The 21991-nt window shown below is 38.5% G+C and overlaps 1 protein-coding gene across 29 annotated transcripts in view; it reads left to right on the top strand.

The window, feature by feature from the left end:
- Positions 1 to 21991, top strand: part of dlg2 (discs, large homolog 2 (Drosophila)) — a 229147-nt gene that overhangs the window by 78940 nt on the left and 128216 nt on the right. For 24 of the 29 annotated variants that reach the window (XM_026941645.3, XM_026941655.3, XM_026941644.3 and 21 more), the window contains 3 exons: positions 12253 to 12348; positions 14051 to 14209; positions 17713 to 17772. In XM_026941645.3, the coding sequence (XP_026797446.2) occupies positions 12253 to 12348; positions 14051 to 14209; positions 17713 to 17772 (315 nt within the window). The remainder of the gene's footprint in view (positions 1 to 12252; positions 12349 to 14050; positions 14210 to 17712; positions 17773 to 21991) is intronic. The other 5 variants (XM_026941651.3, XM_026941652.3, XM_026941643.3 and 2 more) reach the window with 1 other exon arrangement.

The following is a 21991-nucleotide window of genomic DNA, read 5'->3' as shown; positions in this document are numbered from 1 at the left end:
ACCGGGGGATGGGTGGAGTCCCTGATGATTTTAGCAGCTCTTGTACTGCATCTCCTGGTGTAGATGACGTGCAGAGAAGAGAGAGTAGAGCTGGCAAGTGCACCACTCTCTGCAGGGCTTTGCAGTCCTGGGTTGAGCAGTTACCATACCACACTGAGATGCAATGAGTCAGTAAACTTTCTATAGCTCCAGTATAGAACGTTATCAGGATCGCTGGGGGGAGTCCCTGAATTTCCTCTCCAGTTTCAGATGGTACAACCGTTGTCTGGCTTTGTTCACCTGAGCTTGAATGTGATGAGTCCAGGTCAGGTCCTCAGAGACTTGTACTCGAAGGTACCTGAAGCTGCTCACTCTCTCCACGGGGGTCCCGACAATCACGAGTGGGGTGTAGTTCCGCTGCTGCCTCTTCCTGAAGTCCACGACCAGCTCCTTGGTTCTGCTGACGTTCAGAGAGAGACAGTTGGCACCGAGCTACTAGTTTCTCCACTTCGTCAAGGTAGGCGCCCTCGTTGCTGTCGGAGATGAGGCCCATAACCACTGTGTCATCAGCAAACTTGATGATAGTGGTGGAGCTGTGAGAGGACACACAGTCGTGTGTGTAGAGAGAGTAGAGCAGGGGGCTCAGGACACAACCTTGTGGGGCTCCAGTGCTCAGGGTGATGGTGTTGGAGGTAAACTGGCCCACTCTCACTAACTGGGGTCTGCCTGTGAGGAAGTCCAGGACCCAGTTACAGAGGGGGCATGAAGACTGAGGTCCCTGAGCTTGGAGCCCAGCCTGTGTAGTACTATGTTTTAGGCTTCAGCATATATGGCTTGATTACAGGTAAACCAATGTGTGTTTCTTTAACCCTAATAAGGTTACATGGTGTTTTGCTGAAAGAAATAGCATATTTTAAAGGGCATTTTGATATGGAGGGATTTTAAACTTTGTCATAATTTGTCAGAAGCAGAATGGATAATGAGGCTGCTAAGAAAGTGCTAGTGCCGGTTTTCTTCTTCACAGTTTGCAGAAGCTGGAGATACGCTTCTTTAACAAGCCACCCATGGTCACACATGTCTGATCTTGTGTGAGAGATATAGAGAGTGTGTAGCATTTACAAGTGTGTTAGCTGCATTAATGAGATACTGGTTGATGTTGAAGCAGACTGGTGTTTGGCTTTAGGTTCTACTTTTAAATTGTTCAGCTATGTATTTTTAATGTCTTTACCATCAGCACTGAACCCACGAAAATATAGGGGGTGTTCATGGGGTCTTAAAACATTCAGAAATTATGAAAAAAAAGGAATGTCTCTCTGTAGTTTGAAGTTATGTGTTCCTGAAATGTAATAACAGGGGTGGGATGATGTACAGGTATACAAGTATACTGTGATAAAGAAATCTGAAATTATAGGTATACCATCAATATTATGCTTCACTGGTATAAGAAAAGGTTATTTCCACATGTAGTGCATGAGTTGAAATATGCTACCAGATTTTAAGCAGGTAAGAATCAGGACATGATATTTCTACATGATTTTGATAAACTACTAAATATGCTTGATACTTTAACAAATCTAAAAACCTCTACAAAGACTTCTAACTGGATTACATTATAACATGAGAGAAAATTGCTACTCTTTACTGTAATTCAATTATATATGTAGTTCTCCACACCAATTCCTCAACTAACTATTCAGATGAGTATAAAGGTGTGCATCAGGACTGGCATCCCATTGTGTAATGTAGGAGTGCATTGGATGCAGTGGCTTGCTCGCATGGCTGTGCAAAGCTTTACTGCATTCATTCACATTCAGTATCATGGTCAGGGTCTCTTTGATTTAAATGTACATATTTGTTTATATCTTGGTAAATAGAACTATCTAAATTCATGAAAATATAGAATTTATATAGAATATTGCAGGCAAGTACAAACAACAATGGAAGTACAAATAACTGTGCGAGCAGGTGGGATTGGTCGAACCTTCTGCAAGAGTGGGCCGGATTTGTCAAAAGTGTCGGCGTTGATCGGAATTCCTTCGGGAGTGGGCAGGATTAATCAGAATTCCTTTGGGAGTGGGTGGGAGTGGGGGTGAGACTACAGGGTTCTGGTAGGCAGTGATGTTAAGAGGTGGAAAAAGAATCATCTCCAGCACAGTGTCAGTAACTTCAAGCAGAATAAATAATCACCACCAGCCATTTCCATCCACAAAGCACATGTGGAGCTGGTGGACTCCATAAACAACAGTTTGGACTGTGAGCACAGTTCAGTGAAATTCCACAAGAAAGGCCATAGCAGAGTGTTTCTTCATTTCATATGTGCACTGAACTATGGTACTTGTTCTACCAGTCCACAGTAGCTAGAGTGGTCTTCTTTGCAACAGTTTGCTGGAGTGTAAAAATAAAAATGAAGGACCTAATCAGACTGAAAAACCCCCAAAAACTAGTGAGGAAAGCAGAGTCCATAGTAAGGCGAGGTTTAGTACTCCCTTGAGGCCTTAATAGAGAGAAGAATGGGGATAAATTGGACCCAGCTCATCCACTACACACCAAATTGATACAGCTCTGGAGCTTGTTCAGCCAACAGTTCATTAGCCTATAGTGTAATATTTATTGTGCTGACAGACATTCACATTCATAATGTGAAAGTGTGATGCCACTTGCACTTTCCCTTCCATCGACTGGTACCAGTACTATTTATGTAACATTTCTTCTGCTATAGTAATACTTATAGTAATACTTATAGTAATACTTATAGTAATACTTATTGTTTTAGTGTAATATTACATTAATATTCATTCATTTACAGTCTAGCATCTTATCAAATTTTCTATATGCAATAATTGTTCATTTTACCTTTGTAGACTGAACACCTTTACTTTTACTTTACTAATACAGTTAGAATATTAACAACATGTATAAGTTTAATTATAACAAGTGTAATACTTTCAGTTTGTTCTACTTTCTTATACAGTGAGCACTCATACATTTACTTTTTAATATCTATTTGTCATTTTACCTAATTTCTTTTATACTTTTTTCTTATGTACTTCAAGAAGTATTCCCAAAAGCACTTGCACTATATTCATAATTGATCTCAATATAAACAGCCAGTTAATACCTCATTTGACTCTTTGAGCTTTCTGTAATACATTCAGTCTGCGCTCTGTGAGTGTGCATGAGGCAGACCCTTGTGTGTTTTTAATGTCCATTTTGTCTGCTGATCCTTTGAGCTTCCAGATTTTCCTGCCAACTGTTGTGGCAGCTGGAGAGGTGGAGCTTTGCTGGAGCGTTCTTTGGCTAAATTCACATTACAGCCTTGGCGTGGCACAAATACAAATTTTTTGTAAGACAAATCATTTAAAATCAGACATGGGCCAGAAAATTCCACATGTGGTCTTAGATTAAATGTGTATGTGTTTTTATGGCCATGTGACTGGAATTCTTTTTTAAGCCAGCCTCAGGTGCAAATGATTTTTGCAATGAAGGCTTGTGTTCTTAATTATCACTAATGCAATGATGGATTGTGTCACAAATTTGTAGTTTTTTGGTGTGTGTCACTTATGCATGTGATGTTATTGATTATGAAAATGTATACATGGGGGTCACAATAATCATTTATCTGCACACACTGTCTGCACAAGTCATTGATGCGATCTTAGCTTCTTGTCCTTCGGACCTGCCGGATTCATCCTCCTCATGTTCTGTACCTGCTACTTCCTCATCCAGAGCTTTCTGCACTTCCCTAAAACTGTTCATGCCTAAGGCTCATTATTTGCTTCGTTGGATAATTTCATCTGGACACTGAAGACTTGGACTTCCTACGAACTGCTGCTGTAATCATCTGTTTGACTTTACTCTTCTACACCTGTATACTGTAATGCTTTCTACTCTCACTATTCAGTGTCACCCAGAAGAGGATGGGTTCACTGAAGTTTGGCTCCTCTCAAGCTTTCTTCCTCATGTTGTCTCAGGGAGTTTTTCATTGCCACTGTTGCCTTTGGGATCTAAATCTATGTCCCGACTTCTGCTGCTTTCTGACACTGTCTATTGTTAAAAGCACTACACAAATACAGTTGAATTGAATTTGTTCTGTTTTCTCTGCAGCTCCATTAAATCCATTATTTGGTGCTTTGTGCAAAGTGAGATCGTGTAGAGCAGGAAGGCTAGGACAGGATGTGCCCTGACTGTGTTCCTCTAACCTTTTGTCTCTCTAGGACCTGAGTGGAGTCACATGTAAAGGATGATGATGTTGAGTGTATACTAGGCCACAGAAAAGGGGTCAGTGCATTCAATTGCATGGAGATTCCATACAAATCCACATGGAGCCTAGAGGCAATGTCACATTCCCATCTCCTCTCAATTTACGAGAGTAGAGAGGAGGAGGAGTAGAATAGAAGGACGTGGGGTTGCAATATTCAGGACACAAACAGAAACTCTGCACGTGGTGGTAATAGCATCAACATGAAACCCTGCTGTACAACACTCTTACATTAGAAAGGTTATACAGTGACACTGTAACAACAGAGGTACATATACAGTACATTTTTTTCTGACTGTAAGTAAGATTTAATTGTAATTTAAAAAAATGTTTTTTCTTAATATTTATGCCAATTTCATGACAGTAACTAAATATATATTCTTTAGCTTTGAATCTGAAGGAGTATTAATGTTTGAAATGAAACTGCTATGAGCATAATTAGCATCATGTGACTGATATACTATGATGTTTAACAAGCCAGTCTGGAAAGTATAATAAAATATCAGAAGTCTACTTCACTAGACTCAGGGGTGATTTTGGAGTAAGTCTTTATAAATGACACATAGCTCTGTGAACAAAGATATTATTTTCATCTGCGACTTCAATCCAAAAAAGTTACATCAGTATTTACGTTGGGAAAGTTCTTTGCATAGAGATCCATGTTGTACCACTTAAGTCAATCTTGTATAGAAGCACCAGAGACAGGATTTTATAATAGCGTCTAGCCCGCTATCTTTAAGAAACAAGCGCTTGACTTTACGCTCAGAAAAAATCGGAAATGCGGACTGGAGAAGGAATTAACTTTTATTTCTTTGCTGTCAAATGTAATATGCTGTCAAATAAAAGCAAAAGACAATCTAAAATGAAAAAAAAATCATGATGGCAAGAAATGAAATCTAACAGAAGTCTACTGCTGTTAAATATTGCTATTAGTATATTGCCAATATCATTGCATGAATAGTCCTAATTGTAATTATCACATTAATCACTTCAAATTGGGTTTAACAGTATGGATTCAACCCTCATTATGTGGCAGCTTATAAAAATAGTACTTGATCCAGCACATTCTATTATTTTGCATTTTATTTTTTTATATCATGCTCTGACAGTGAATTGTGTGCACGACATAATGGAGCCACAAGATACTAAATTGAAGTCATGAAATCGTAATGTGTGTGTGTGTGTGAGTTATTTTATCATTTTTTAAATTTGATATTATATTATACTGTATTGCAAAAGAAAAACATAACTTCTTGAATATCTTAAGTCTGTAGTTATGTCTGAGGTCTGAATATGTTTAACTCAACTCTGAGTATGGTATTAAAGTTGTACTGTCTGTAATTTATGTGCATCCTATACTGTATATAGGTTGTGATGGTGAATGAGTGAGTGAAGTTTTTGCATATTATCAAATTTATTATCTCCTCCAATTAGTCCCGTGTTGCTCAAACAGCAGCAACACTTATTATATAAGTTCAGCTTTAGACTTTCAGAATGCATAAGTGATATTTTTTTCAGGCTGTATAATGAGTGTGCCTGTGTGTGAGAGAGTGAGAGAGAAAGAGAGAGAGCAAAAGGGAATTGCAGTGTGTGTACATGTGCTATCAGCAATCTCATGAAGAGTTGCCCCAGGGCTCTGTGGCTGTATCAAGGGTCTGCTCATAGATGACCATCAAGAAATTGTGAGTCACACTGTATTGCTTTAGCGGCCTGCTGTTCTCTCTCAGAGGCACATGGAACATTTCAGCCTCCACAGCTCACACACACATGCTGTTTTTTTTCTGTTGTTTCACCTATGTTCATGTTGTCACTGCTCCAGCACACCTTCCACCTTCCTGACCAAAACCATTTCCTGCTCTGACTTATACTTTACACCATGCTAAGAATGACCCTTATGGTTACAGCCTTTTAATTGAAATTGTATGTCATACAAATCTGAAAGCATCTTCTACTCCACAGTGCAAGAATGACTCTAATGCATTGAAATCGGGAGTATTGGCAGGCTTTCCTGTCCCCAGAGTTTTCCTCATTAAGAATTCTTGTGTTCATTGCTCCATAAAAGAAAAGGGAATCTCAAACAGCTGTCAGATGGGCTTTCCTCTTCCTCCACACTCATCAGCATAGTTTACTCATCCATCATGATAAGAGCAGCTCTAGGGGAGATAGGGGACGAGGAGCACATGATTTATTCCTTATGTGCACTTGTTCTGCTGATTTTTGATCCCGCAGTGATGATGGAAAACTCAACCTGCCTGGCACTTTTTATTTTTGTCGACCAAGCATTCTGGCAAGTGTGTGGTGATGTGTTCTTTGGTTCTGCATATGTGTGTACATGTGCTAAACATGTGAGTGGGTTTCTGTCAGTCAAAACTGTAAATAGGCTGTTGATAGACAAGCACAACTGTGAGTCATATTATAGTAGAAATTTCCTCTCTCTCTGTCTCATTCTCAAAGTTCTCCTCGCTTTTTGCATTTGTTTAGGTCAAGGCAGCTTTATGAATTTATAGATTTTTTCAGTGCATCTCTCATACAATATGCAATATATAATCACTGCACTGTATATTTTTGGTATCATTGTAACAATCATTGACAGAGTATCACAGATGCAAGAAGGGGTTAGATTTAAATGAATCCATTATGAACAAGTGCTGCTGTGATGTACAATCAGATCAGATCCTCTCATTCCCAGCGCTGTAATGTTTTCATAAGGGCATACAATTAGATTTCATTTAAGGATTTTATATAGAAGCAGAAATATATACTTACTGAAAATACATTTTATGTTTTCTCTGTCATAGGTTTTTATGTCAGTAGTGTAATAAACATAGAGATTTCTCTACATGTAAATGTTTTTATTTTAATACCAATGCAAACCAGGCTAAAGCAGTGATCGAAAGGCATTATGTGTATAGTGTATTGTCCCCTTGGCATGGTTTCCAACTTCAAACACTAAAATACAATATTCATGCTACATTGTGCAGTCTAGTCATATAATGAAAAATGGCATATGAGCTATATTTAATAGTTTGTATCCATGTCATGGTGAGCACCAAATTTTCTTTTAATCAGTCACTGTCTTTTAATGTCTGATCTCATTACAAGCAAACATATATTATTTATAGGGTTGAAGAGGACTCTGCAAAAACACGATCTCTGCCAGGCCTGTTTTTAACAAATTGCTATATATTGCAGGAGAGTTAAAGTCCGATGCCTGAGAGCTTTATCTAGATAAACTGCTTCACATTAGCAGTGAACACATGAACAGTTTCACTCTTTTACAGTATCATATACTTTATGTAGACATTTAGGTAGAGTTACTGGATCTTAGGAGAAGTGATCTGACCTCACCTTTATGTGAATAAATGTGTTATTTTAATAGAGAATTTTAAATAAGCTTCAATAACAGGCACATAAAAATGCAGCAGGATTGATGCGTGCACATATTTAGGATTTAGGTGTGATTCATAGCTGGTTTTAATGGATTTAAATGCTGGCTAAAATAGACGTTCACGTGCAACTTAAAGACACTTCAACAGCTTTCTGTGGGAATTGGCATTTAGTAGCCACAAATGATTTGTTGGCTCTTATTTATTATTGATAAAATAATTGTATTTAGTAGGGGTGTAATGATACATTCCGAATTCCCAGAAAATTTGAACAAAATTTGAATGAAGAAAAATTATGACTCTCCTTTTTTTCTGTATAATAAACCATGCAAAACAATGTGCATTTTTTCGGTTTGAAACTATATAAATTAAAAATACCTACAAACAGAGATTTAATATTGTAAACAAAATATATTACAGTTTAACAATATCTGGGGACTTGATTGAAACATAATGAGCTGTGTAGCAGAAACAGAGCTCCAAAGTCGGCTAAAATGCCGATTTCTGCAGCCTCTTTCTCGGCACCGCAGATCAGAAAGGCTCGGGGATGATGTGGTTAGAAAGTACTGAAGAGCTCTTTTATAGCCTAATGCATGCTGATCGTTGCAATCCGGAGCTATCGGATGGTCACTTGGTCACTTCACAAATGCAGATGATCTTGCAGGCTCTCCATGAAAAAACACGATCATGTGACTAGTGTGCTTGCTATACACTCACCATCCACTTTAATAGGAACAACAATACACCCACTTATTTATGCAGTTATCCAGTCAGCCAATCATGTGGCAGCAGCACAATGCATAAAATCATGCAGATACAGGCCAAAAGTTTCAGTTAATGTTCACATCAGTGGGGCTGGTTTGAGTATTTCAGAAATTGCTGATCTCCTGGGATTTTCACACACAACAATCTTTAGAGTTTACACAGAATGGTGCAGAAAAAAACACCCTGTGTGCAGAGGGCCTGCAGTCTGAAACATCTTATTGATGAGAAAGATCAGAGGAGAATGACCAGACTGGTCTGAGCTGACAGGACATTTATAGTAAGTCAAATAATGATGGGCTACAACAGCAGAAGACCACATCAAATTCCACTCCTGTCAGCCAAGAACAGGATTCTGAGGCTATCTAGGCACACATTCACCCAAACTGGACAGAGATCACACATTTTCCCCGTTCTGATGTTTGATGTGAACATTAACTGAAGCTCTTGACCTGTATCTGCATGATTTTATGCATTGTGCTGCTGCCACATGATTGGCTAACTGGATAACTGCATGAATGAGCAGGTGTACAGGTGTTCCTATTAAAATGGACGGTGAGTGTATATTTTAACTGTAGGTGTTGTGCAGATTGGGACCTCTGGTGTTCAGAGAGTGCAATTCCATGAGATGCATAATTAAGAGAATGGTGATATCGCACATTTCCACGATTCATGTCACATTTTTGCATAACGATGCATCGTGTGATGATGTATCGTTACATCACTAGTATTTAGTTAGTATTTGGGTGAGGTAGTGTTGGCTCAAGCTTAGAGGCTGTTCGATATTCTTAGAGCTGCAATTTTTGGTCACATTCTTTTTAGAAACAGGATCTAAGCCTATAACAAGCTAATTTATTATAAAATATACAAAACTGACTTTCAATAAGTAAATATAGCCAAAATAAATATCAGGAGAGTATGAAACAATGTTATTACCCCAATTTAACACTGGAAGTGGGTGCATGCCAATAAGGTTAGAGGTATTACCAATTTGCATATTCATAGAATCTGGATTTTTAAATTAAAAATTTTGTAATTACATATTTAGTGGAACTGCTCCAAGCAATTTATTATTCACTTTTAAAAACATCTTCAAAACAGGATTTGGGTGACTTATTTCCCAGAGGTGCAAGTAGGAAAAGTACTTTACTTGTTTTAAAGAGAGATTAGGAGGTGTGTGTGTGTGTGTGTGTGTGATACAACTGTGTGTGATATAAAATAAAAAATGCTAATTAAACTCAAATCACCATTTAAGCTCATTGCAGTTTCTGGCATATACAATATTATAATGTCTACTAACACTTTTTATGTGCCTTTTAGTTCCATCTTTCAGATCAAATACATAATAAATATTAACACTAAATATATATTTTAAGTCGTTAAAACATACTGTATTTCAGTTGAGATTTTCTTAAATATATGACAGATTTTACTTTTAATTTTTAAGAATACAAATGTATTTTTCAGTAGTTTTTCTTTCCCTGTAGTTTTATTATTATTATTATTATTATTATTATTATAATAAACCTAGTTCTGCCACCAGACATCAGTGTAATCTAAACATGTAGTGAACCTATAATGGTTGTGGTAATCTTGTTTTACGTACCAAAACATTTACATGCTCATTTTCCAACCTTTATGGAATTGAATTAAACAGGCTAGGTTAAAACTGCAAACCTGAAATGTTTATCCATTTGTTATAATGTAGGTGTAAAAGTAAATACTGGCATTATACACAGTGACACAGTGAAATACATTAGCAAAGCAATGACTAAAACAGTGAGTGAGTTACAAAAAAAGATCCACAATACTGGACCCTTTAATATATATTTTGTGATATATGTTCCTTTATAAGCAATATAATACCTGAATATGGTCATCTCAGTAAAACTTCTATGAAGTGAACTGTGAGACAGAGAGGAGGCTGCTTTATTCACAAGAGGAGATAATAGAGCTTTTACACAGGGCAGATCCCACTGCACCGTCTGTCTCTTATTAAAATCCCCAAAGAAACTCGTCTTCTTTCCTTAGTAATTACTTTCTATTCACTCCATTCTGCTCTGCTCCCATAAGTGTGCAGTATAATGACTTTGCACTAACTTTATGTCCTTATACATATTACAAGTTCTTATTACACAGCAGGTTCTTATTGTACTTATTACTGAACTTTGAACAAGTAGGTCACAATGAGTGTTACAGTCTTTAATTACATGTGTCTGTGAGCTAATCTGCTTGCTAGCAGTGCTGAGAAGATTTGAGTAAGACAGTTTCTAATAGAGACAGCGCTACAGTGTGCTACTGTGATCTGTAGTGTGTATGTGGAGTATAATATCTGTGGTTAAAGTTGTTTAAGGAAATGATAATGGAATAAATCATGAGATTGAACATTGTTATGCATATTTCCCCCTGGGACCGAATGTAGGATGTTTAAGTGGTTCTGTTGCAGTTTGTTGTTGTTATTTAATCAATGCAGTAGGGCTAGCCTGAGGACGTCAGACGCCTCTGCAGTCATTTCTTTGCTTATCTCTATGTCTGTTCCTGTCTGTATGTCTCTTCATCAGATAAATATGTGTATATGAGTGTATATGTTCCTGGCACTGACACATTTATAATGCCTGTGGTATTAAAGCATGTCGAGGTGTATTTATGTATGAGATGTTCTGTGTAAATTTTCTTGAGGGTGGAACCTTATTGTTTTAGCTCAGGTTTTTCTTATTCCTAAAACGAAGAATGAAGACCAAACAGTAAGTCGTAGAGATGTAACACTAGGTCCATCTATGGCAGGGGTCTTCAATCTTATCCGCAAAGGGTCAGTGTGGCTGTAGGTTTTCATTCCAACCAAGCACATCTGATACCACTTGTTTAATCACTTCATCATGGTCTCCAAGCAACTATCAATGTGCAACTGGCCAAATTGCGAAGAGTGCTTGGACCCCTCAGATCGCTGCTCACAGCTATGTTTATTATTATAACTTCCTGTCTGTACCTTATGTTAGTACCAACTTCAAATACAAGGCAATGGCCTGTGAACAGTCAGCATAGAGAAAGCTAGAGAAAAAGAAAAGCCACTGGATTTTTTAAAATTTTGGTCACTGGATTATTGTCTAACATTTAGCTGTAAAAGACTTAAGGATTTCAGGTGGTATTGATGAGACAGACCAGCGTATTACTGAGTAATGCTGTGGGGTCACTCTTAGGGTTTTGATCTTGTTCTGGCCATGTGGCTATTTATGAAATGTGATTAGGTTTTGGAGTTTTCTGGAACATTTTGGAGGATGATTTCACTTGATTTGGCTTGACACACAGAAACAGACTGTGCAATGGCGTCTTCCCAAATTGTTTGCTTGCTATACCACTCAACCATCTCTCTGCAGTATTCCCAGTGCTTCTATTCTCCCCACTGTCTACCAAGGACACTATATGTTGGCTCTGGAGTGCAACTGTTATAGAGCTTCTGTTTCTTTGCAAAGCACAATTTGTACATATTCTGTATCTGTCTTCAGTCTTGTATCTGTCTTGCTTGTTAATAACCCTCTCCTCACACTCCAGCACAGGGATCATAAAACTCATGTCTAATAATAACCATGAACATGACTGATCACATACTGCTTCTGTTTGCATGGGTCAACACCCACACAAGCTTTTTCAACCAGAAGTGCACAGGAATTTTTAAATCACCATAGCCAATGATGAACTTTGTGTCCATTTGTGCTTCATCATATGTCAATGTACATGCAAATTTCTGCAGTCACAATTCAAGGCTTCTGCCCTTGTGCTTGTGGGACGTCTGACTTATGTGGTGTTAAGTATAATTCTTAATTGTATTTGGATATTCATAGTTGGTTTTCTATGTGTGTGTATTTCCAGAACAGGCCGCCGGCAGTTCAGGGCTCCCAGCAGCAGATCCACACTCCGGCCTGTATGAACCCCAACCCGAACCCGGCCCTGATGAACTCGCCCTGGGTGAGACAGACAGCCGGAGTGCCGTCATCATAAAAACCTCACTTCATCCACCTGCTGCACCCATGCTGCTTGCTTTTTGCATCATGCTGCTTTTTTTTTTTTTTACTTTGGCAAGGCACTGTCCATTATGGCTTTTAGCAAACATGAACTGCTTTGCAGATTCCACATGCATGTGTTGACGGCAGGAGAATCCGTCTCAGAGGAACTTCACGAATGCATCACTGGCTGCACTTCCTCCACCCAGCGCCATGTGCTTACTCACAAAACCTGGTTCATAATGCTAAATGCAGCTTGCTTCCAGATGTCCCTCACAGCTGTGGCTTATCATGATTGGTTCATATGTCTCGCTATGAGTGGAGCTGTATGAAAAAATCATGATATGATAACTGTAAAACCCAGTATCATGGTTTGAGGAATCACAGTGTACACTTACACCTCCATGATTTACAAATGCCTTTGAAATGTTCATGAAAGCGTTTGAGAAAAACCTGCATTATAAATATTGCAGAAACATGTATTGACTGTCCTTAGACTTCCATTATAAGTGTGTTTCAAGTAAAAGGGTTTGCTATTCTTTTTTTGAAATTATGGTACACACATTCACTCACGTCCTCTTGTCCACATACACACCTGTGCACCTGCTCAATCATACAATTATCCAGTCAGCTAATAATTTGGCAGCAGAATAATGCATGAAATCATGCAGATACATGGTTGCTGGTGCCAGATGGGATGGTTTGAGTATGTCAAAAACTGATGATCTCCTGAGGTTTCACATACAATCTCTATATAGTTTACACAGTATATAGTGGTGCGAAAAACAAAAAACATCCAGTGAGGCAGAAAAGAAACAGGTTTACTGAAATCAGATTTCTGTTCTTGGCTGACAGGAGCGCTGTGTGGTTTTCTGTTGTTGTAGCCCATCTGCATTAAGGCTTGACCTGTTGTGCATTCTGCTGAAACCAGTGTTCAAGAGTGGTTATTTGATTTACTGTAGTCTTCCTGTTTTGCACCATTCTGTGTAAACTCTAGAGGCTTTAGTACATGAAAATCCCAGGAGATCAGCAGATTCTAAAGTAATCAAAGCAGCTCTTCAGGCACCAACAATCATGCCATGGCCAGAGTCACTGAGATCACATTTTTTTCCAATTCTGACATTTTGTGTGAACAATAACTAAAACTCTTGAACTGTATCTGCATGATGATCGCCATTGCACTGCTGCCATGTGATTGGCTGATGGAATAAATGTATGAATGTGCAGATGTACAGGTGTTCCTAATAATGTGGACAGTGAATGTATATTACAGAAGCAGTATCTAGAGGTTAAATTTAGAATTAATTTATTCCTTTGAATAATTTGGCTAGAACAGCTGCTGGAATACCAATTAAAAAGAAACTTGTTATAATTGCGTGTTGGTAATTGCAAAGAATATAAAATAAAGTTTTCTCTGATTCTCACTTGGTTGGTTGATTCTTTTAAAAATGAAATATAAAATATAATCTCATACTGGTATGCCACACCCATATATTTCCACCATATAGCCATAGTGTAGAAGTGATGTTTGAGATAGCAACTTGTTCACACTGTTTCATACATACTCCTTGGTGTGTTTATTGATTTTGATGTCTCTGTATTATTCTGATTGGCTTGTCTATTTCCCCCTTTTTCCTTTTATCTTCCCTCTTGTTCCTCATCCTCAGTATCATTATCAGGATGACGAGTCACCACCGGAGCATAGCTATCCCCGGTTGACTGGCGAGGTGCGAGCTCCAGAGCTGGTGCATGTATCCGAGAGGAACCTGTCGGAGATTGAGAATGTGCATGGCTACGTCTCCCACTCACACATCTCACCACTGAAGGTGAGTTTTTTATCATCAGAAACACCATGAGAGACTGCTGCCATGGTCTTCCATATGTCTTCCACTCATTCTCTCTCAGATGCCATTATAGAAGCTGTCCTGAAGAGAGTCAGGTTTTCGTTTTAACAGCAGAGTATAGCAGCCTGATATGTCTGCGCTATCACGGCTGGCATGCCATTCTACCCAGCATGCCTTTGGGCCCTGTTACATAATCATGAACATCAGAGTGTGCAGGGACGAGCTACTTCTCAGCTTGGCCACTAGGTGGCAGTCAGTCCACATGCTGAGGGTATAATAATGCAGGATTTGTTTATGGCTTTGATATTATGGATATTCTTATAGTGCATCATTTTGTAATCAGTGTAATATCTGCCTAAATGGTACTTATAAACATTGCTGAGGTTACACTAATAATTTAAAGACACATACTGGACACTGTTTTCAGTTATATTCTATTAATTAACTCTAGTATAATGATGTAACCTCTCAAATAGGAAACATGAGCTCATTTGTATAGTTGACGTCTAAATGGGTGCTGTTTATGGTTTAGAAAAAAGCCCTCATTATGGTTTGGGAAAAAGCCCCGGTTATGCAAAAGTGCGAAAGTCTTTTAAACAAGGGGACTGCGTGTATGATAATGCTTTTAGAAGATGTTAGCCTTAATGTCCTGTGATGCTGCTGCATGTACAGCCTTGTGGAAAATCCCCACCAGAAACAGTGGTGTTAATTATGGTTAAAATAAAAATGTAGGAATTAGGGTACAGCATGAACTCAGCATACTGTTAGCTGGAAGCAGGAGGTGATTTGGTGGTCTTGTGGTAAAAGCCCTCAGCTGTGTTGAGTGAGATTTTCTGGTTTCCATGTCTCAGAGTTCACAGTGTACCCAGCACTTTGTATAACTACTAACCACAACTTTCCATGACTAATCAGCCCAGCACTTAGGCCTCCTTAAATCTGAATCTTTTTCAATGAATTTATGCTAAGAGCAGCCATTTTGTTATACTGTCTTTTCCAGAGATTGTGCAATCTGTTTTTTTTTTTTTGTTTTTTTTTCTTTTTCTTTAAAGAGGTCTTCTATGTCTGCATGTAGTGCTGAAATCTCTTCAGCTTCTCTCAACTTTTCAAATTTTCCTGCTTCTTTAACTTGCATAATAACATAACTCCTTATTGAATTTCATACACATGGTTTTAACATAGTTTTTTTTTTTTTTTTTCTGACACACCTCTTAACCAATAATGTATACTGGCATAAACCAGTGTATTACAATAAACTACATTATATAGTTTCTCTCTTTAACTGGTTATCTCTGGGTATAAAGAATCCCACGTGATGATAATTATAAATCTGAACACTCAATTTGAGGTTTTAGCAGGTTGTATTTTCTCATATTTCTCAAGATGCATATTGTCACTTTCTCACACGCTGACAGATTTCTTTGCATGTTATCCTTGCACTTACATCAATTACATGCACAGTCTGTTGATATTAGTATTTATATTTATATTCGTATTTATATATATATATATATATATATATATATATATATATATATATATATATCCTTAGAAAAGTGATCTTTGTAAAACAGAAATGGGAGTTTCTCGGTCTTGTGGGCTTTGTGTTTTTTTTTTCATGCAAAATTAAGCACAGTTTAGTTGCATGTGTCAAAGAAATTAATGAAATATGAAATGTTACTTAGACAAATTAGACAAATAATAGACAAAGTAGTAGACAAATAATAGACGAAGTAGTGAAGTATTTGGACTTGAATTGACTCTTAACAACTTTCAACAAGACTTGCAATTTCCTTGGAGAACAATAAGGACTTTGTTAGCAATACAGTTGCATTTTTATGGCCTATTAATGTCACTGCAAAGAGAGCTAGTCACTCCTCAGCTAGCTTGTTAACAATTTAACAAGCTAATATAATTTATTTTAATACCTGCTCAGTGGGTGGTGCTGCTACCCCACAGGGTTAATATCAGTGAAGCCAAACGTGCATGACAAATGTGCACAAGGAAATACATGGACGATGAAAATAAAACTTGACAGGAATTTAAAGCAACCATGAAAACAGCACTGGTCGTGCTCAGAACCACACTGCGTCCTGAGAAGGGAAATATGTGACACCTGGTTTCCTCTGAACTCCCACGAAAGTTCCCCTACACTAAATTTCCCCTACAATAAAGTTCCCCTACACTAAATTTCCCCTACACTAAATTGCCCTTAGGTGTGAATGAGTGTACGAACGTGTTCATGCATCTAGCTCTGTGATGGGCTAGTGCTCTATCCAGGGTGTATTCTCAGGTTGCACTCAGCGTTGCTGGAATATGTTCCTGCCTAGGATAAAGCAGTTACAGAAGATAAATGCATAGTGTGAGCTAGCTTGTTATCAACAAGATAAGAAAGATGAGGCACTCCTACTACCTCTTTTCTGGCAAAGTGATTTAAGCCAATTACGCCCATGAACTGGAAACTGCCTATATATAGGACAACTCCCGCTTTTGTTGTGCAGAGACACTTTACACAGCAGTATTGTGATAATGGTTTAGGAATAATACATTAGTTGCCTTTGTAATTTTTTCTCAACTGAGATTTAAAAATAAATAAATAAATATCTACCTGTTGACTAAATTATACCAATGTCTGATTTCTGTACTGTCCACTGCCAGGTGCAGGGCATCATTAGAAACAGTGCACTGAGCCAAACCATGCTTAATTCTTACAAGTTTAATTGGAACTTCTGGAAGTTTTATTTGAAACTGCTGTTTAATTGCTCCATAACCATTTAATGTCTAAGAAAACTAGCCCACTGGGTACATATGGGGTGTCTTGCTGAGACTCAACCAAGCTTGCACTTGTTCATGGCACCAAAACTCCAAAATGGCTAGTTAGGGATGTTTAACTGCCAGACGTACTCACTGTGAAATTCTACTATCCTGTTACACCGTTGACATTCAGTAAGAGAAACACATAGCACCTCTGTGGGTGTCACTAGCCCCCCTGCTGAGTAGTGAGACGAGGCACGTCCAAAACAGATAACAGGTTTTAAACACCTTTTTTAGGACTTGGAGCCTACTCCGAGCCTAATTCATATAATTTTATGGTTTTACTATTAGTACTTTGTCATCTCCTTGAACCTGTTCAGCTCTTCCAATGGGACTGGTGTATAACTTTTGGACAAGTCATAGAGACTGTCACTCACTTATAACTCTAAACCCCAAAATCTGTCTTTTTTTCGTTTTATTTGCAGGATTTAGCAGACCCTTATCCAGCGCAACTTACAAAAGTGCTTTGTAGTCTTTATCAAAAACACATTCTCATGCTAGATCACTAGGTCAGGGACTAAGAGTACATCAGACAAAAAACCCGCTCTTCTCTCCTCCTGTCTGTTTCTCTGTCGTGGCTCATCAGTGTGACTGCGTTCTCATCTCCCTCTCCTGTTTCCTCTCAGCCTTGGCTGGTTCTACTCACTGTCTTTTTTTTATTTTCTTACCTACAGCCTGCGCAGGTTACCCGGTTTGATCTATCATACCCGGGGGTGACTGCCGCAAACTACCTGGCAAGTTTATCATTTTACTTTAAATGTCTGTGGTTATGTCTGTGGTTACTTTACTTCAAATGTCTGGGTTGTCTCTCTAGACGGACATTCCATAACGTGATTATGTTGATGTTCTGGTGTCTTGCCACATTTGCATGTAACTTTTCTGAGCCTTTCTGATATAAAGTTGTTGGAGATCTTTTGGAGTTCCTTAAACTGGCTCATTTGTGCCATGAATGTATTTTTTGTGTTTTTCTTCCACACATGATTTATGTTTAAATAAATAAAGACAATAATTTAAGAAGGACACAGTGGTGCAGCGGGTAGCGTTGTTGTCTTACAGCTCCAGGGTCCCGGCGCGATCCTGAGCTCAGGTTACTCTGTGTGTGGAGTTTCTGTTCTCTCTGTGTTCACACAAGTTTCCTCTGGGTTCTCTGGTTTCTTCTCCCAAAAACATGCCAGTAAGTGGATTGGCTATTCTAAAAATTACTGTTAGGTGTGAATGAGTGTATAAATGTGTGTGTGTGTATGTGTGTGTGTGTGTGTGTGTGTGTGTGTGTGTGTGTGTGTGTGTGTGGTGCGATGGACTGGCACCAGTGTTCCCAGGATAGGATCAACCATGACCTTGACCAGGATAAGGATGATTACTGAACATGAATGAATAAATAACGTAATCATAAACAGCTTCTTTAGGTCTAACTCTACATAATAGAGTATAATAATAATAACAACAGAGTAACTCAAAAAAAGAGTAGTTATCTACCTTGGTGTGTGTGTGTGTGTGTGTGTGCCAGTGTATATGCAGAATGCCTACTGGTCTTCTTTCTGGCAGATGGAGCTTCTGTTTAGCTCAGTGGTAGAGAGTAGTGTGTGATCATCATGTTCTCCTTGCCTTTGATTTTCCTCTTTTTCTATCATGACTTCTGCTCTCCACATCTTCTATCTTGTCCTCTCTATTCATCTCTCTTCTCCTTTCCTATCTTCTCTCTTCTATGCTTCCCTGTCTTCTCTTCTCCTCTCTCCATCTCTCCTCTCCTCTCCTTTCCTCGCCCCTATTTCCCATCTCTGTTCTATTCTCTGTTTCAATTGTTACTTCCCCTATTCTTTTCAGATTTGACATTTCCTCTCTCTTTCTTTTCCTTTCTCTTCTCTCCTTTCTTTTCTTCTCTCCTCCCCTCTCATTAGCTCTCCTCTCTGCCTCTTTTTCTCCTCTCTGCTCCTCACCTCTATCATTCTATTCTGAATTCATCCTTCTTCTATTCAAACTCTTTTCCTCTCTTCTCCTCTCCTCTCCTCTGTTAACCTCAGTAGCTGAGGATAGTGTGTGATCTCTCTTCTTTTCTCTCCTCTCTATTCTCCTCTCCTCTGTTTACCTCAGTGGCTAAGAATAGTGTGTGATCTCTCTTCTTTTCTCTCCTCTCTATTCTCCTCTCCTCTCCTCTGTTTACCTCAGTGGCTGAGAATAGTGTGTGATCTCTCTCCTCTCCTCTCCTTGCTTCTCCTCTCCTCTCCTCTCCTCTTTTCTCCTCTCCTCTCCTCTCACCATTAATTCCTGTAGCTGTCAGATGGGTGATACATGCTCTGCAGTCAGGAGTTGGCAAAACCTCAGCTCATTCTAATGTTTGCTGATTACTTTTCTATCGAACATCCTCCAACCTAAATCATCAGCTTCGCCGCCTCATTGTGGTGAGAGAAAGGGCAGAAGGAAAAGAGAGAGGGTGTGGGCAATAAGTGCTTCTCCTTTGAGGAGCTTCTTGAGAAAAGCATACACTGCTGCTGGGAATGAATCAGCTCTTTTCCTTCACACCAAGTGCCTGCTTTAACACAATACTAAGATTCTCTCAATAGTCAGTGAATTGCTGAGGCACTGACTTACTTATAACAGTGTTGCCCCACACATTATCATCTTTCACCTTTCACTTCTGAATAAATATGCGCTAAAAGGATGTGGCCATTTTGTTATATTAGCCATCAGCCCTTCATCAGCGAGGCGCCACGCAATTTGACATTAATAATGTGTGTTTTAACGGCTAATGGAGAGCGCAGTAGGAGGGGGTGAGTGATGTTTATCAGATGAGTCAGAGTGATTGGAGGGCTCTTGTCCTGTGTGTGTGTGTGTGTGTGTGTATGTGTGTGTATGTGTGTATGTGTGTGCGTTTGGTGGAGTCAGGCTCAGGGTTAATGGTGATTGTTTCGTTAACTCTGCACCCTGGTGAAATAATTGCTGCAGAATCAGAGGCATGTTTGAGCTCAGTATGGATCAAGCCATGCCCTGATTGTGTGGGAAATGAAAAGTGGGCTGGAATTGGAAATCAGAAGCCATGCATCTGCAGAGAGGAGGGGAGAGGAGGGGTAAAGTGCACTTAAACAGGAATGATATTAATAGTGTGCTTAATTATCAGGAATGAAAATAACCATTAAGCTTAACTCTGAATCATTGAATTGTTCACACAATGCCTTTTAATGCTTTATTTTTTTAAATGAAGTCACTTTATAACGTTATTAAACGCACTTTTTCTTGTCTCCTGTTGCTTTAACTTATATTATGCATAATTCAAAGGAATGCTCCAGCATCTGTGAAGGTGAAGGTTATATTTAGTTGAAGCAGACTGCAGTTTTATTATATTAGTGCATGTAATACTAGGTGGAGCTGTTTGAATTTGTCCTATTAGCATACTAATTGTTTCCTGCTCTTCTCATTTTTGGGTATTAATCTGAACCTGTGTAGCGTGGCCCTGCAGCATGGGCTTAACGAAAGTACCCCGCAGGTCTCCAATAACACTCAACTCATTACTCCTTTAAAACACTCCATGAAAGAACCGCATGATCAACAAGGCCGTCGGTACACACTCACATATGATCTGACGTAAAGAGCAGTTCTTTGATCTTGTCAAAATAAAAAGGCTTGGAAGTAAAGCTTGCATCCATTCTGACTAATGCATACAGTTTCTGTAGGCTTTTATGTATCAAAATTGAAAGTCATTTGTGTATGAGCAGGAAAGCATATTGTATAAGACTTCAAACAGCTTTCATGAAAGGCATGAGGCTTGCCTGATAAATTTCACCTCAGTGCAAATGTCAAAGTGCAAATAATTTCCTTCAAATGTCACAGGTAAGAAAAGAACTACTTTAACATACCTTCCGTTCCCTGAATTAACAGTATTGTCTGTCTTTCATAGTGCCTTATTTTCACTGGACATGGGTTAAAGGAAAAAGCAACATTAGTACAAGTGATTTAGTAATGTGTTGGGCCACCAAGAGCCACCAGAACAGCTTCAGTGTGTCTTGGCATAAACTCTACCAGTTTGTGGAACTGGACTGGAGGGATGAACACCACTTTTTAAACGATATTTCCTCAGTTGGTGTTTTGATGATGATGGTGAAGAGTGCTGTCAATGACATAGGTCCAAAATCTCCCTCCCTCCTAGATGTTCAATGGATTGAGTTCTGCTGACTGTGAAGGCCATAGCATATGATTTGCATCATTTTCATACTCATCAAACCATTCAGTGAGCCCATGAAAGGGGAGGAGTCATCCTGAAAGAGACCACTCCCGTCAAGATAGAAATGTTTCATCAAGGGCTAGCAGTTATCAGTAAGAATAACTTTGTGTTCATTTTGCAATGATGCTTTTCTCTAAGGGGACAAGTGGACCCAAACCATACCCGCGAAATACATAACAGCATAACAGAGTTTTTCTTTTAATTTGCCACCTGTTAGTAGATTTTAGTGGGCTAAATTCAGGACACATTAGAGAACTAACACATCTCTGATGATTGCGTCGAAGGTTGCTATGATGATGTGGTCAACTTTTCGAATGTCCATTGAGCAGATTACAAACTTGCCTAGTTCTTCAACAATTTAGATACTACATTAGCACAACAATCCTTGTATTATTGTTTTCTGTAAAAAAATGCATCACTAAAGTTGCATATCACAGAAATCAACAAATGCACTTAATAATTTGTTTATCATAATAACATCCAATAATCATAGTTTCATATAATAATTTATTTTGCAGTTTAACTGCTAAAATATAATTTAAAGGCAAAGGTATTCAGAACAAAATCCTATGTCAAAGACTGGTTTTAAGACTTATAATCCTTATAAAGTCATTTTGAGAAAAGTGACCAATAAACAAAACATCAGTAATCAACAAAATTTGTCTTATTCTAACAAAATGTCTTTTATTTTAGACAATAAGCTTTACAACAATACACTGTATGTTATTTATATAATA

The sequence above is a fragment of the Pangasianodon hypophthalmus genome, chromosome 17 (genome assembly GCF_027358585.1).
Source record: "Pangasianodon hypophthalmus isolate fPanHyp1 chromosome 17, fPanHyp1.pri, whole genome shotgun sequence".
Classification (NCBI taxonomy): Eukaryota; Metazoa; Chordata; class Actinopteri; order Siluriformes; family Pangasiidae; genus Pangasianodon; species Pangasianodon hypophthalmus.
This window is presented reverse-complemented; position numbering and strand designations above follow the sequence as displayed.